At 51.1% G+C, this 13,109-nt stretch overlaps 2 protein-coding genes across 8 annotated transcripts in view; one reads left to right on the top strand and one right to left on the bottom strand.

Annotated features, from left to right (window-relative positions):
• ACTN1 (actinin alpha 1) overlaps positions 1-3,356 on the bottom strand; it is a 105,717-nt gene extending 102,361 nt beyond the window's left edge. For 4 of the 7 annotated variants that reach the window (XM_063596262.1, XM_034937714.3, XM_003824086.6 and 1 more), the window contains exon 1: positions 2,666-3,247. In XM_063596262.1, coding sequence (XP_063452332.1) covers positions 2,666-2,770 — 105 coding nt within the window. In that variant the 5' untranslated portion in view covers positions 2,771-3,247. Of the gene's footprint in view, positions 1-2,665 lie in introns of all 7 variants that reach the window. The other 3 variants (XM_003824085.6, XM_055097733.2, XM_003824087.6) reach the window with 3 other exon arrangements.
• LOC134728926 (uncharacterized) lies at positions 2,769-5,275 on the top strand. The gene is made up of 5 exons (XM_063596147.1): positions 2,769-2,774; positions 3,108-3,186; positions 3,276-3,498; positions 3,647-4,016; positions 4,665-5,275. The coding sequence occupies exons 1-5, from the start codon at positions 2,769-2,771 to the stop codon at positions 4,764-4,766; spliced, it is 780 nt and encodes a 259-aa protein (XP_063452217.1). The 3' UTR covers positions 4,767-5,275.
• The last annotated feature ends 7,834 nt before the right edge of the window (positions 5,276-13,109 follow it).

Consider the following 13,109-nt stretch of genomic DNA (forward strand, 5'->3'; position numbering starts at 1 on the left):
CCTCTGGAACCATCAGCCTCTGTCCACTTGTGGACTCTGGTCCCACACAAACCCCACCTCCCAGTCAGTAGAAAGAGTGTCAAAAGCAACACGTTTACCTTAAGTCTTATCCCTCACCTGTAATACCACCTCCTTAATATCACCCTACTGAGAACTAGGCAGGCCAGAAATTCTGCAGACTGAGGCCCACGAAAGATAATCTAGAGAATTAACAGGAAACAAACAAACAAAAAATATGGATCTGAATCTTCAGAGTCAGGCCCAGAGCTCCTTCTGCCATGGCCCCTCCATCAACCCCGCCCAAAGCACGTGTCGGCTCTCCTGGTTCCGAGATGCTCTGGCTCTGGCTGCCAGGCCCAGCTTTCCTGCCTCCCTTGCCAAGGAGGGACAAGTGAGGGGAAGCTGCCAGTCCCAAACATGGCTGCATCCCAGCCCCACCAAACACAGTCTGGACTTGGAGCTGGTTACTTCCCCTCTCTGGCCCTGGTTTCCTCGTCCCTGTTCGTGCCTGGCACATATCAGCAAATGCCAGTTCTTGGCACTGTTGAGTTTGCCTCCAGGATAACCCAGTTTCCCAGACCACCTCTTCCTACCTGGCTGCCCAAAGGCCTGGGGCACACCCACTGCCACCCAGGTCAGAGCCCTGGGAATCTATATTCTTCTCCCCACTGCGTTTAATATATTCATTCATTCAGAAATATTAAATACGATGTTCAGGCCGGTGCTCAGTGTCTGTCCCCTAGGAACTTGGTCTCACAGTCCTTTCAGGGGCCTAGTTCCTAGGCAGCTCTGTTACTCCTGCCCCTCCCAGGCACAAAGCAGGTGCTCCCTAAGCAGGGATTTCTCCTTCGATTCTAACCCCCAGGGAAGACCCCAATCCACCACCCTAATCTCACTTCTAATTTAAAATCCATTCTCAAGAAGGCTTCACCCTGAAATTATTAAAGAGCCTTCTGCCTGGTGCCCCATAGGGATCTCCAAATTACTCACTCACTTTTCAGTTCCACCCACAGCACCCATGGTCCCAGGAAATAAGCCAAGTGAGTGGGGGACTGTCTGCAGCCCCCAGTCCTCAGCTCTTACTAGGAAGATGACAGGAAGAGGGGGAGTTTAAGCAACTGGCACATTACAAAGAAGTCAGTTCGAAGTCAGGGGACCTTCCCATGTCCGATGTAGATGACCGATGTCGCTGTATAGCGCCCAGCCCTGCATAGGCCTTGGGCACCGCGGCCCAGGTCATCCTGCTTTGAGGAAGCCCATTGTGTGTGTTTTAGATAACCTCTGCCTGTCTGATGAAGTGAGTAAAAGGGCTCCGTTTCAGGGCCTAGGATTCCTGAGTGAGCTAATACAGGATGCCTTTGGCTGAAAAAAAAAACTTCAGTCGGCTCTATAAACTACCCCCCTTTTAAGTTTAAAAAAGGGAATGAATGTTACCATTTTTGGACATGAGCGTTCTCCCTCAAGCCCAGCCCTAATCGCACTATCCAAAGGGACGCGCCATCCTGTCCCCCCCCACCCAAAACCCCATTCCCAGATCAGCCTGGGGGTGGGGAGGGTATGAAACGGGGAGGGACCGGATGGAAGCGGGCAGCCGGGAGGAGGGGGAGGGAAAGGGGTATTCAGGGTACGTGGCCGCCTGGGGGCACGGGCTCACTGCGCAGGCAGGAAGCAGCGGTAGGGTTGAGGCGCCCTCCCCCCACCACCACGAGTGGTTTCTGACCTCTTCCTGCCACTGGCCACTGTGCCCGGGTCCCATCGCCAGCTCCGAGCCCAGCTCCCGTGGCGGGGCGCGCACCCGGCACACCGCGCCTGCCTGGGATGCAGCTCCGTGGCTAAGTAGGGATCCCCAGTGACTGGCCCCAAATATCCCCTAAGACTGACCCTCGTTCTGGAGCCCCTCAACTCGAACCGAGCTGCCCACCTTTCCCGGGGGTCGGAGGGGCAGGACGTAGACGCAAGCCCATGTGGGGCTTACAGCTTCCAACACACTGAGTTAAGCAATAAAACGGTCTGCTGTCCTGACCCCGCCCCCACAGGGCCCGCGGGGGAGCCCGCGTACGCCCCCCAGTTTTCTCGTCCCCAGCCGCACTCCAGCTGGTCCTTCTCTAGGCAGATCCGGAGGCGGCCGCCGATCTCTCCGGCGCTCTCCCCTCCGCCTAAGGGGCAGCAGGGTCCCGGGAGGCCCGCCGCTCAGGTTGAACCCAGGGCGGCCCAGGAAGCGGCGCTGCCACCGCACGCCATATGGAGAGGTGGCCGGGGGCGGAAGAAAAGGGAAAATCGATCCGGAGCAAGCAGCCCCGAGCCGGGGTCTCAGCTCCAGCCTGAAGACCACCGCCCCCGAGCACAGCCCACGCGGGGATGGTTGCAACAGCCGCAGGGTGGCCTGGACCACGGACCCCCAAGGAGACCTGCCCGCCAGCGGCGCCACCTCCCCGCGCTCCGGCCCGGCGTTCCCGGGCTCCGGGGCAGGGGCGCTCCCGCTTCCGCCAGGCGCCTGTAACCCAATACCCCACCTCGCAACGGCCGCACCGCCCCCGCCCCCTCCCGTGCGCGCCCGGAACCGGTTCAGAGCCCGGAGCCGCGAGCCCGGCGGGCAGAGCGGGTCGGGGGCTGGGGGCTGGGGGCTGGGGGCTGGGGGCTGCGGCGGGCAGGGGCGGCTGCTAACCTTTCTCTGCTGCTTCTCCCAGGCCGGGTCCAGGAGCAGGTCCCGGTCCCAGTCCTCTTCTGGCTGCATGTAATCGTTGGTTTGCTGAGAATCATAATGGTCCATGATGGTGCGCGCGTGCTAGGGTCTGGATTTCTTCCTCCACCTTCTCTCTGAGCAACGGCTGCTGCCCTGGCGTGGGGAGGGAGTAGGGCTGGGCTGGGCTGGGCTGGCGGGGCCGGGCTCGCTCCCCTGCGCCCGGTTCCGCCGCGGCGCTGCTGGCGAAGGCTGCTACTGGCGGCGACAGCGGCGGCTGGGCTCGCGGACTGCCTGCCTCTGGGCGGGCGCTTGGACCTAATCTCCACGCACACTGAGCTAGGCGGACACACTAGCGCTGCGGGAGCCGAGGCGGGCGGGGGCGGGGGGAAGGGGCAGAGCCCTCCCGAGGCTCTCCATTGGCCAGGCCGAGTTGCCCAAACTTCCCCCCATCGCCTCTCATTGGGAATTCCTGGCATCCGTCAGCCGGGCTGCGGCGCATATAGGTGGACTGGGCGGCCCCCTCCCGGCGCGCACACCCCCGCCCACTCCCGCGGTGCCCGTTCCCCCGCGGCTCATGTGACGCCAGCTTAAGCTGAACGGGACCGAAGCTGGGAGACGCCTCCCCGAGCTCGGGGACTGAGTGGCAGCGCGCTTGGGAGCCCCAGGAGCCGCCGGGATTGGACCCGTTCCCCGCCACCGTTATTGCGCTCCCACGCGCGCTCCAAACCCCGGGGTGGGAGGGGGCTGGAGAAAGGACGCGAGGAAACCCGAAGAACATTCATTTTCTCTTTCCCAGGGAACCTGGGTCTGGGCAGGTCGGCACCCTAGGAAAGGGGGCGGAGTGGGGCAATGGAAAGGAATTTCTTGGGAATTTCACGACTCCACCGCCGCCCCCCCCGGCCCCGCCCCACCTCACCCCACCCCACCCTACAAGGCGCGACCCGGCTGATCCCTGCCCTGCAGGAACCCGGTTTCTCGCCAGCCAACTGCTCTCAGAGGCTACCGAGCGTTCCCGCCTCGCCGCAGGAACTCTTCCAGCTCGCCCTCGGGCTCTGGGGACCGCTCCACAGCGGGGCCTCCCGGAATTCCCTGCCGGTCTCCGCGGGCACACTTGGCTGGCTGCTGCGACCAAAACTACCTTCGCGTGGCAGGGTCCTCCCTCCTCCTCACAGACACCCGGACATCACCCTCAAAACTGGAAGGGACAGCCCCGAGTGATCTAGGTAAATCTACTCCGTACCCCCCTCCCACATACACACGCCTGACAGATGGGGAAACTGAGGCTCAAAGAGCCGAGCGCGGAAAGAGCTTCTGGACTTCACAGGCCAATCCGGTAACCTTATGCCTGACAAACAAAACCTTATTGTCATTGGAGGAGGATGGAGGGCGGGAGTGACTAAATAGCTCTAACTTCTGCTTGCCACCTGCCAGGACTCCTTTCCCTGGGCTTAGTAAGAGGAGAGTCTAAACGCGCTAATGCCCGGGAAGGAGCAGGCCTCGCGTTCTGGCAGGCTCCTCTATGGGATCCCGGTTCCGAAGAACAGTAGCAAATAAACCTCTCCTAGGTTATGCACTGTATTGTGAACAACAGATGTGCCAGTCTTCCACCCCAGCACCCAGCACATAGTAGAGCTTAATTTATGGATTTGAGGCTGGCCACGGTGGTGGTGGCTCACACCTGTAATCCCAGCACTTTGAGAGGCTGAGGCGGGCGGATCGCTTGAGCCCAGGAGTTGGAGACCAGCCTGGCCAACGTGGCAAAACCCCGTCCTTACTAAAAATACAAAAATTAGCTGGGCATGGTGGTACACGCCTGTAGTCCCAGCTACTTGGGAAGCTGAGGCGGGAGACTCGCTTGAGCCTGGGAGGTCGAGGTTGCAGTGAGGTGCATTTTCACCATTGCACTCCAGCCTGGGTGACAAAACAAGACTGTCTCAAAATATATACATACATATATGCATTTGGCCCTTTATATCCACAGGCTTCAGAACCTGCAGATACCCAGGCTGACTGTGAGGGACTTGAGCATCCTCAGATTTTGGTATCCATGGGGATGCTGAAACCAATACCCTGCCAATACTAAGGGAGGACTGTATTTGTAGGATGAATGGCTGCATCAACTGCAAAAATTTAAATTTAAATTTAAATTTAAAATGCAAATATGTCAATTCAGAAGTGAGTGAAGGAGTTAGAAGAAGAAGTTCACTGACAGGAAGGGCCCTGAATTATGGGCTGGATTTTGTCCTCTACCTTTTTTCCAGGCGATGGTGGATACCTGAAAGCCACCCATGGAAAAGGTGAAGAAAGTGCCCCTTGGTTCTCAGAAGAGCCACTGCTGCTGTTGTGAGCAGATATCGGGTGGTGTCTCTGGCTGCATCATTCATCAACCACACATATTCATATGAGTGTTACCCTCCAGCACTGTGCCTTCCAAAAGCCCCTGGCTGAGGAAGCACTGCTTCTGAGCCACAGAGACAGCTGATTTATGGACTATTTTATCACTGCTTCTAAACTGTGGCTCTAAACCTAACACAGAGGGTAATGGTAGTGCTGTATCCATTCATTCACTCAATAAATATTTGCTGAGCACCATCTGCGTATCAGGGAATGTACTAGATGTATACAGAGACGAAAAAGCCATAGTCCCTGTCGCACACAGCCCAGCAGACAGACACAGAAACAAAAATATGATGTCATGAGTTAGACGCAAGGAGAGAGATCTGACAAGGGTACTGTTGGAACAGATGAGGGGCACTGAACCCCATGGGAAAGGAGACTCCAGGCTTAACTTTTTGGAGGAGGTGAAACTTAAGTGAACGTTAAAGAATGAGAGTCAGCCAGATAAAGAGTGTGGGAAGTTACTCCAGAAGGAAGGACCAGCACAAGCTAATGCACAAGGACAGGAAACTGCATGGTATACAAAGGAATGTCTAGCATCTCAACGTGGCTGGACTAGACATCCAAGGCTGGGAGGGGCAAGAGACGGGGCTAGAGAGGTGCAAAGCAGCCAGACCATGAAGGCCTCATGTGCCAGGTGGAGTGTGGATCTAAGGGGAGCAAGGCTGGCTGGAAGCTTTGACACCAGTTGCAAAGCTGTTGCAATAATCCAGGTCGAAATGGAAAAGTGTGGATAGACCAGAAATACTTAGGGGATAAAACTGAAAGACCTAGGAGTCTGGAGAAAAGATAAGTGTTTTTGTTGAGAGATCCCATGCACTTTACCTATATTAAGTTCCTCCTATGAGGTGTTTCTCTGTCTTACAGAGAAAACAAACTGAGGCTCAGAGAGGTAGTAACTAGTCCAAAATGGCACCAGTACATGTGACTCCCAGACCTGTGCCTTTAACCCCAGTGGTTCTCAACTCTAGGATATTTTAACAGCTCCCCCTCACAAGGGATATTTGTTGATGTCTGGAGTCATTTTGGGTCATCACAGCTGGTGGGTTCCTACTGGCATCCAGTGGATGCAGGTTGGGAATGCTGCTAAACATTCTACAATGGATAGGACAGCATCCCCACAACAAAGAATTATCCAGGCCAGGCATGATGGCTCATGCCTGTAATCCCAACACTTTGGGAAGCTGAGGCAGGTGGATCGCTTGAGGTCAGGGGTTCGAGACCAGCCTGGGCAATGTGGCGAAAACCCGTCTTTACGAAAAATACAAAAATTAGCTGGCCATGGTGGTGTGAATCTGTATTCTCAGCTACTTGGGAGGCTGAGGCAGGAGGATTGCTTGAGCCTAGGAGGTCAGGGCTGCAGTGAGCCATGATTGCACCATTGCATTCCAGCCTGGGTGACAGAGCAACACTCTGTCCAGAAAAAAAAGAAAGAAAGAATTAACCAGCCAAATATGAAAGAAAGAAAGAATTAACCAGCCCAAAATATCAAGAGTGCTGAGGTTGAGCAATCCTGCTTTAATCATGAGTTTATAGTTTAGATGATCTGGGGAATGGTGGCACTATGACCAATTAAGATAGAACAGAAAAGGAAAATATTTAGGAACAGAATCATGGATTGAGTTTGAACCATTGAATTTGGAGTGCTCTTAGAATGTCCAGATTCCATAGTCCAGCAAGCAGTTTGACTGCATAGCCCTGACCTCAGGCAAAACAGAGTTGAGAGTCATCTGCATATGGATGATATTAACACCAGGAGACCACCCATGAAGAATGCCCAGGTGGACATGAGAAGAGGGCAGAACCCTGGAGAACAACACTTAGAAAGGGACAGCAAAGAACGAGAACCCCTGAAGGAGACAAAGAAAATGGTCATCCAGGAACGAGGAGGGCCTGGAGTATATGACGTTGAGGAGGTCAAAGGAGTAAGGTTTCAAAGTAAGAGGAATTGGCAATATCAGATATATTCAAAAAGTCTGGAAAATAAGGCCTAAACAGTGTTCTTGGATATGACAGTTGAAAATTCACTGGTGACCTTGGCCAATGGAATTTTGGCAGAGTGGCAAAAGCTGTAAGTTTAAAGAGACATTAGGAGTGAATAAATGGAGACTGAATATAGAGGGGAAAAAGAAGTAGCTAAAGGGGCAATAGCTAGACGCAAGTACTGAGATCAAAGGAAGATTTCTTTTAAAACTGGAAAATGTGAGCTGTTTGAAAAGAAGAATTCAGTTAAGAGGAAAAAGTTGAAAATGTAAGCAAAAGAAAGTTAAGGGAGCCAGGTGGAGTGGCTCACGCCTGTAATCCCAGAACTTTGGATGGCCAAGGCAGGTGGATCGCTTGAACTCAGGAGTTCGAAACCAGCCTGGGTGACATGGTAAAAACCTATCTCTACCAAAAATACTAAAAATTAGCCGGGCGTGGTAGAGTGCACCTGTGGTTCCAGCTACTTGGAAGACTGAGGTGGGAAGATTGCTAGAGCCTGGGAAGTCTAGGCTGCAATGAGCCATGATTGGGCCACTGCACTCCAGCCTGGGTGACAGAGCCAGACACTGTCTAGAAAAAAAAAAGGAAAGTTGAGGGATAGCACAAAGTTCTTGAGGAGATAGGACCATATGGGTTCAAGGACACAGGCTAAGGGATGGGCCATTGAACAAGAAGAAAGACCCTCATCTGGCTGGGTGAGGTGGCTCACGCCTGTAATCCCAGCACTTTGGATGGCCAAGGCAAGCGGATCACTTGAGCCCAGGAGTTCAAAACCAGCCTGGCCAACATGGTGAAACCCCATCTCTACTAAAAATACAAAAATTAGCCAGATATGGTGGTTTACACCTGTTGTCTCAGCTACTTGGGAGGTTGAGGTGGCAGATCGCTTGAGCCCAGGAGGCAGAGGTTGCAGTGAGCTGAGATCGTACCACTGCACCCCAGCCTGGGTGACAGAGCGAGACTCGGTCTCAAAAAAAAAAGAAAAGAAAAAAAGAAAAAAAAAAGAAAGAAAAGAAAGACCCTCATCTGAGCCTGAGGAAAGAAAAGGGGGAGTTATGATGCGTGAGGATGCCCATAGTGTGTGGGAAGACGGTAAGGAAGTAAGTTGAAACAATAACTGATGAACTTATCTTCTCAATAAGGGAGGTCCTGAGATGGACCAAGGTAACAGACTGACCCATCTTCTCACTCATGGCCACCACCCTGTGAAATGATACTGGGGACTTTAGTCTCAGTATAAGACAACCTTTACTAAATACAAAAAATTAGCCAAGCGTGGTGGCGCATGCCTGTAATCCCAGCTACTCGGGAGGCTGAAGCAGGAAAATCACTTGAACCCAGGAGGTGGAGGTTGTGGTGAGCTGAGATCACACCATTGCACTCCAGCCTGGGCAACAAGAGTGAAACTCCATCTCAAAAAAAAAAAAAAAAAAAAAAAAAAAAGAACTGGATTGACACATGAGGTGACATAAAGAAGGGAGAGTGCCAGCCCCATGCCTGGCATGCAGCAGGCCACCTCAATGCTCATGAATTTCTTTTCCACCCTGCTATGGGTGACTGACCATGTGAGGCCCTGTGGGGAGACATAGACACGTAGGATCTGCAAGATTCTGGAAACTAAAAGCACTATGGACCTCCCACCTAGATATCTGGCCATTGCCTTCCTTGTATCCTGAGTTCTTCTCTAACCTTACAGCCTAATGGTGATAGGCTCCTATGAGCTCTTCCTAAGAGCCCAGGGCATGGTAGTCATTAGAGTGTTTGTAGAATGCTAGAAGGAGGTAGGAAATAAATCACTATAGTGTTTTGGGCTTGGGAAATCAGAAACCTCAGTTTTGTCCCCAGTCCCAGTAGCAATATAGTTAATAGACTCCTCTTCCCCAAACGCCCATAGCATACCATTTGTAACTAAGAGAGTATACTTTGCTTTATTTTAGTCCTTTGTCCATTTTTTCTCTCACACTGCCTTTATGAAGCCTCAACTCTGTTCTTTCCCCCACTCAGTGTAACACAGGGCCTAGGACACAATAGGTGTTCCAGTTCAATATTCATGAAATGAAAAATGGCATTAGCCAAATTCCATCTCACTGCCTGTTTCTCCATCAATCCATGGGAGGCTTGGGGAGGCCAGTCCTTTGCCATAGTCCACACAAGCATTTCCCAAATTCTTGGGCCTCCTGAGAAGCTCATGAAGCCCATGGTGGTGAAATTGAGTTGGCTGTCCCTACTCCGATGCCCCAGCCAGCAGCACTCAGCCATCACCCACCAGGATGAATTCCTCCACACCAGCTTCTGCTTCACTGGAACAGTTTGCCCTAGGGCCAATTCCTCTCCCTCCCACCAGAGACCAGTGAGGCAGGGCAGGAGACAGCAGTTTCCCTCGTGCGGGATCTCTAATAAGAGGCTGGCAGAAAAGTTCCTGTGCTTCCCATGCTCTGCCCAGCTCTAGGGTCTCGGGTGAGAGAATATCTGGCCTGTCTGGTTCACTCTTTTTTTTTTTTTTTTTTGATAGAGTTTCACTCTTGTTGCCCATGCTGGAGTGCAATGGCATGATCTCAGCTCACTGCAACCTCCGCCTCAAGCAATTCTCCTGTCTCAGCCTCCCAAATAGCTGGGATTACAGGCATGTGCCACCACACCAGCTAATTTCTTTCTTTCTTTTTTTTTTTTTAAGTAGAGATGGGGTTTCACCATATTGGTCAGGCTGGTCTCGAACTCCTGACTTCAGGTGATACACCCTCCTTGGCCTCCCAAAGTGCTGGGATTACAAGCACGCACCACCGCGCCAGGCCAGATACACTCTTTTCCCTAGTGATCAGGCATATTTATCTCCCCCAGATACCTAGGGTAAACCAACCTGGACCATCAGAAATCTCTACCTTAGATGGCTACCTTGAGGTCAGCTCTGGGAGCAGAGCTAGTCAGGCTTGAGAGCTGCCCAGCCTGGGCCCTCCAAGGAGGGCTGGGAGCTCTTCCCCAGCTGTCTCTTGTTCCCAGCAAAAATCAGAGCAACACACCCAAATCACAGCTGAGAATGTGAAGACCTAGATAAACGGAAAGATGATTTATTATGTTCACAGATTGGAAGAATCAGTAACCCCCAATTTGATGCCTAACCCTCCACCTCCCCCACAACACAGCATTGGCCTTACCAATTACAGCAGCCACTAGCTGAAAAGCCACTCTGTCCAGATCATTTCCATGGAAATGATGGGATAGCTTTCAGGGGTAGATATCCTTATGTGAGAAGCAGGACAAGGCAAGGAGACCTGAGCTCGCTGGGCTTCAGTTTACTTATCTGCAAAATGGCAGGGCTGGATTCACCAGACAGTCTTTAAGTTCCTGGTAATAAACTTCTGAGCACTGTTCTAAGAATGTCTTTCTGCAACTCCTCCTTTTTATCTCCAGTGAGAGGATGATTTGAATCTTCTGAAACAATGTTTCTCTATCTTGAATACTAAGCAAGTTCCTTTTGAAAGGATACAAATCCTCACAAAGTTACTTAATTTTTATTTTAATGTTCCTTAAATGTGTATGAACATAAAACTAGGCACAACACTTCTTAAGGTTTGGGGTTTACAATCAACTATAAAATGAAAACAAGCTTACAAATTCTATTTAAAAGAAACTATAAAACCAGTAAGATTCAAATTAGCCACACTAATTTAAATGTAACTGTTGCTATTTGCTGAAACAAAATTGCTACTCCCAGCATGATTTAATTCTGACTGTGATCAAGCAGGTGGTTCTTTCTGCGTTGGGGATGCCTGTATCACCACGTGCCAGGCAATGACTCAATTCTCCTACCACTTTCTCTATTTGAACTACTGCATCAGGGCATCATTTAACCTTCACTTGATTGGAACACACTGTAATGAATCAAGTTCCCTCTGCTGTTTTCTCATTAGCACTGAACAATTAAAGTTAAAAAAAATTTTTTTTTTTGATCTTTGTACCAACAGGATCCTTTGCTCAAATTTCAGTGTCCTTATCTATAACACAGAGAGAATCACCTCCATCCCACCTACCTCACAGGATGGCTGTGCACATTCATTCATTCAGTCAACTATTTTTTATTGAGTATCTACTATGTGCCAGACACTGTTTTGCCACAGATGATGTAGCAGTGACCAGAATGGACACAAGTCCCTACCTCATGGAACTTACATTTCAACTGGGAGAGCCTGGTAAGAAAATAAAGAAGTAAAATAATATGATAGTGTTAAGCTCTAAGGAAAGAATGTATATATAAAGCAGAGAAGGGGAATTGAGAATTTGGGGAGAGGTAGAGGGAGGTTACATATTTTAAATGGGGTGTTCAGGGAAGGTTTGTTGAGTAGGTAACATTGAAGACCTAAAGGGGTGAGAAAACATGAGCATTCCAGGAACAGCCAAGAGGTCACAGTAGCTAGCAAGAAATAATGCACATGAGACACACACTGAAAAGTACAATGCAAATGTGGGTCTAATAGATAACTGCTGTTTTGCTGCCCAGCAGCCATTTCCCCCTCCTGGCAACCATACCTTGATATTCCTCTGGGAGGGCACTTCCCCTGCTCCAATCCCTGGGCTTCAGGGAGAGTTGACCCCACCCCTAGTCAACAGGGCTGGGCAAATGACAGGCCTAGCCAATCAGAGCACACGATTGGCTTAGGGCATGGGACCCAGTCACAATGAAGGACACACAATGAAACTTTTTTTTTCCTTTGAGGCAGGGTCTCTGTCTTGTCTTTGAGGGTCTGTCACCCAAGCTGGAGTGCAGTGGTGCTATTACGGCTCACTGCAGCCTTGACTCCCTGGGCTCAAACAATCCTACCACCTCAGCCTCCCGAGTAGCTGGGATTACAGGCATGCACCACCATGCCCAGCTTATTTATTTATTTATTTGTTTGTTTATTTAGAGACAGAGTCTCACTCCGACACCCAGGTTAGAGTGCAGTTGTGCCATCTCAGCTCACTGCAACCTCCACCTCCTGAATTCAAGCGATTCTCCTGCCTCAGCCTCTGAGTAGCTGGGATTACAGACATGTACCAACATGCCCAGCTAATTTTTTGTGTGTTTTTAGTAGAGACAGGGTTTCACCATGTTGGCCAGACTGGTCTCAAACTCTTTATTGTTATTAATTTTTTTTTTTTTTTTGAGACTTTTCTCCTCCAAGATCCTCCCTCTCTTCATGTAAGGTGAAGGAGTGGAATTGCTACAGTCCTGCCAAGCAATGCTCAGTGAGATCTGAGATGACTCTAGACAGGAAAGGGCAGTCCAAACTCCTGTGGGGCCTAGTAACTGTTCAGGAGCCCAGAGCCCAGGGCCCCACTCCACCTGGCATGCTGCATTCTTGGTGACCAAGGCAGGCCTCTGCCCTGAACTGAGTGACTGCCTACTCTCTGTGGCTGGTCCAGCCTCTCAGGGTAGAGAGTCCTGCACTCAAAAAGATGCTGAGATGAGCTTTTACACCATGGGACTTACCCTGCACATATTCAAGTTAAATTTCAGCTGCCATCCTTGCCTGAGTCCCAGAGGAGATCAGTTTCATCTGGAGTTTCTCATAGGCCCCCCCACAACACCTTGGCCTTGGCCAGCTGAAAAGTGTTTAGATCAACAGCAAGCCTCATCAACTCTTTTCCACCCCCAACCCTTACTAAGTGCATCAGACAACAGAAGCCCCAGGGCTGACCTTTGCAGCATCCATTGTCATAGCAGTTATTACAGACACAAATAATAGGTAGTATAATAATCTGTGGTTAAATGTCCTTTAACCAGAGGGCTCAGAGCACTCTGGGAACATTACCTCATGCCCCTCCTGACACTCCTGCCCACATGCCTTTTCTTCAAGACCCTCAAGTCCCTCTTCCAGGCTCTTGCCTTCTGGAAAGCCCTCCTCCACATTCCCTCTAACTCCATCTCAGCACAGCTTAACAGCATGGTTCCCAGGTCTTACCCAGGAGCTGCCCTGAGTGACAGCCTCATGGAGGAAGTTGTTCAGGTCTCAAAGATCTTCTTATCTCCCACCATGGCCTATAATCCTGAGCATGTCCCATCACTGAC

Source organism: Pan paniscus, chromosome 15 (genome assembly GCF_029289425.2).
Source record: "Pan paniscus chromosome 15, NHGRI_mPanPan1-v2.0_pri, whole genome shotgun sequence".
Taxonomy (NCBI): Eukaryota; Metazoa; Chordata; class Mammalia; order Primates; family Hominidae; genus Pan; species Pan paniscus.

What these genes read in the sequence shown, in the direction of transcription:
- LOC134728926 (XM_063596147.1), top strand. An exon ending in GGGAACCTGGGTCTGGGCAG is followed by an intron (nt 3,499 to 3,646) that starts GTCGGCACCCTA and finishes CCTGCCCTGCAG; the next exon opens with GAACCCGGTTTCTCGCCAGC. An exon ending in GGACTTCACAGGCCAATCCG is followed by an intron (nt 4,017 to 4,664) that starts GTAACCTTATGC and finishes TTATATCCACAG; the next exon opens with GCTTCAGAACCTGCAGATAC.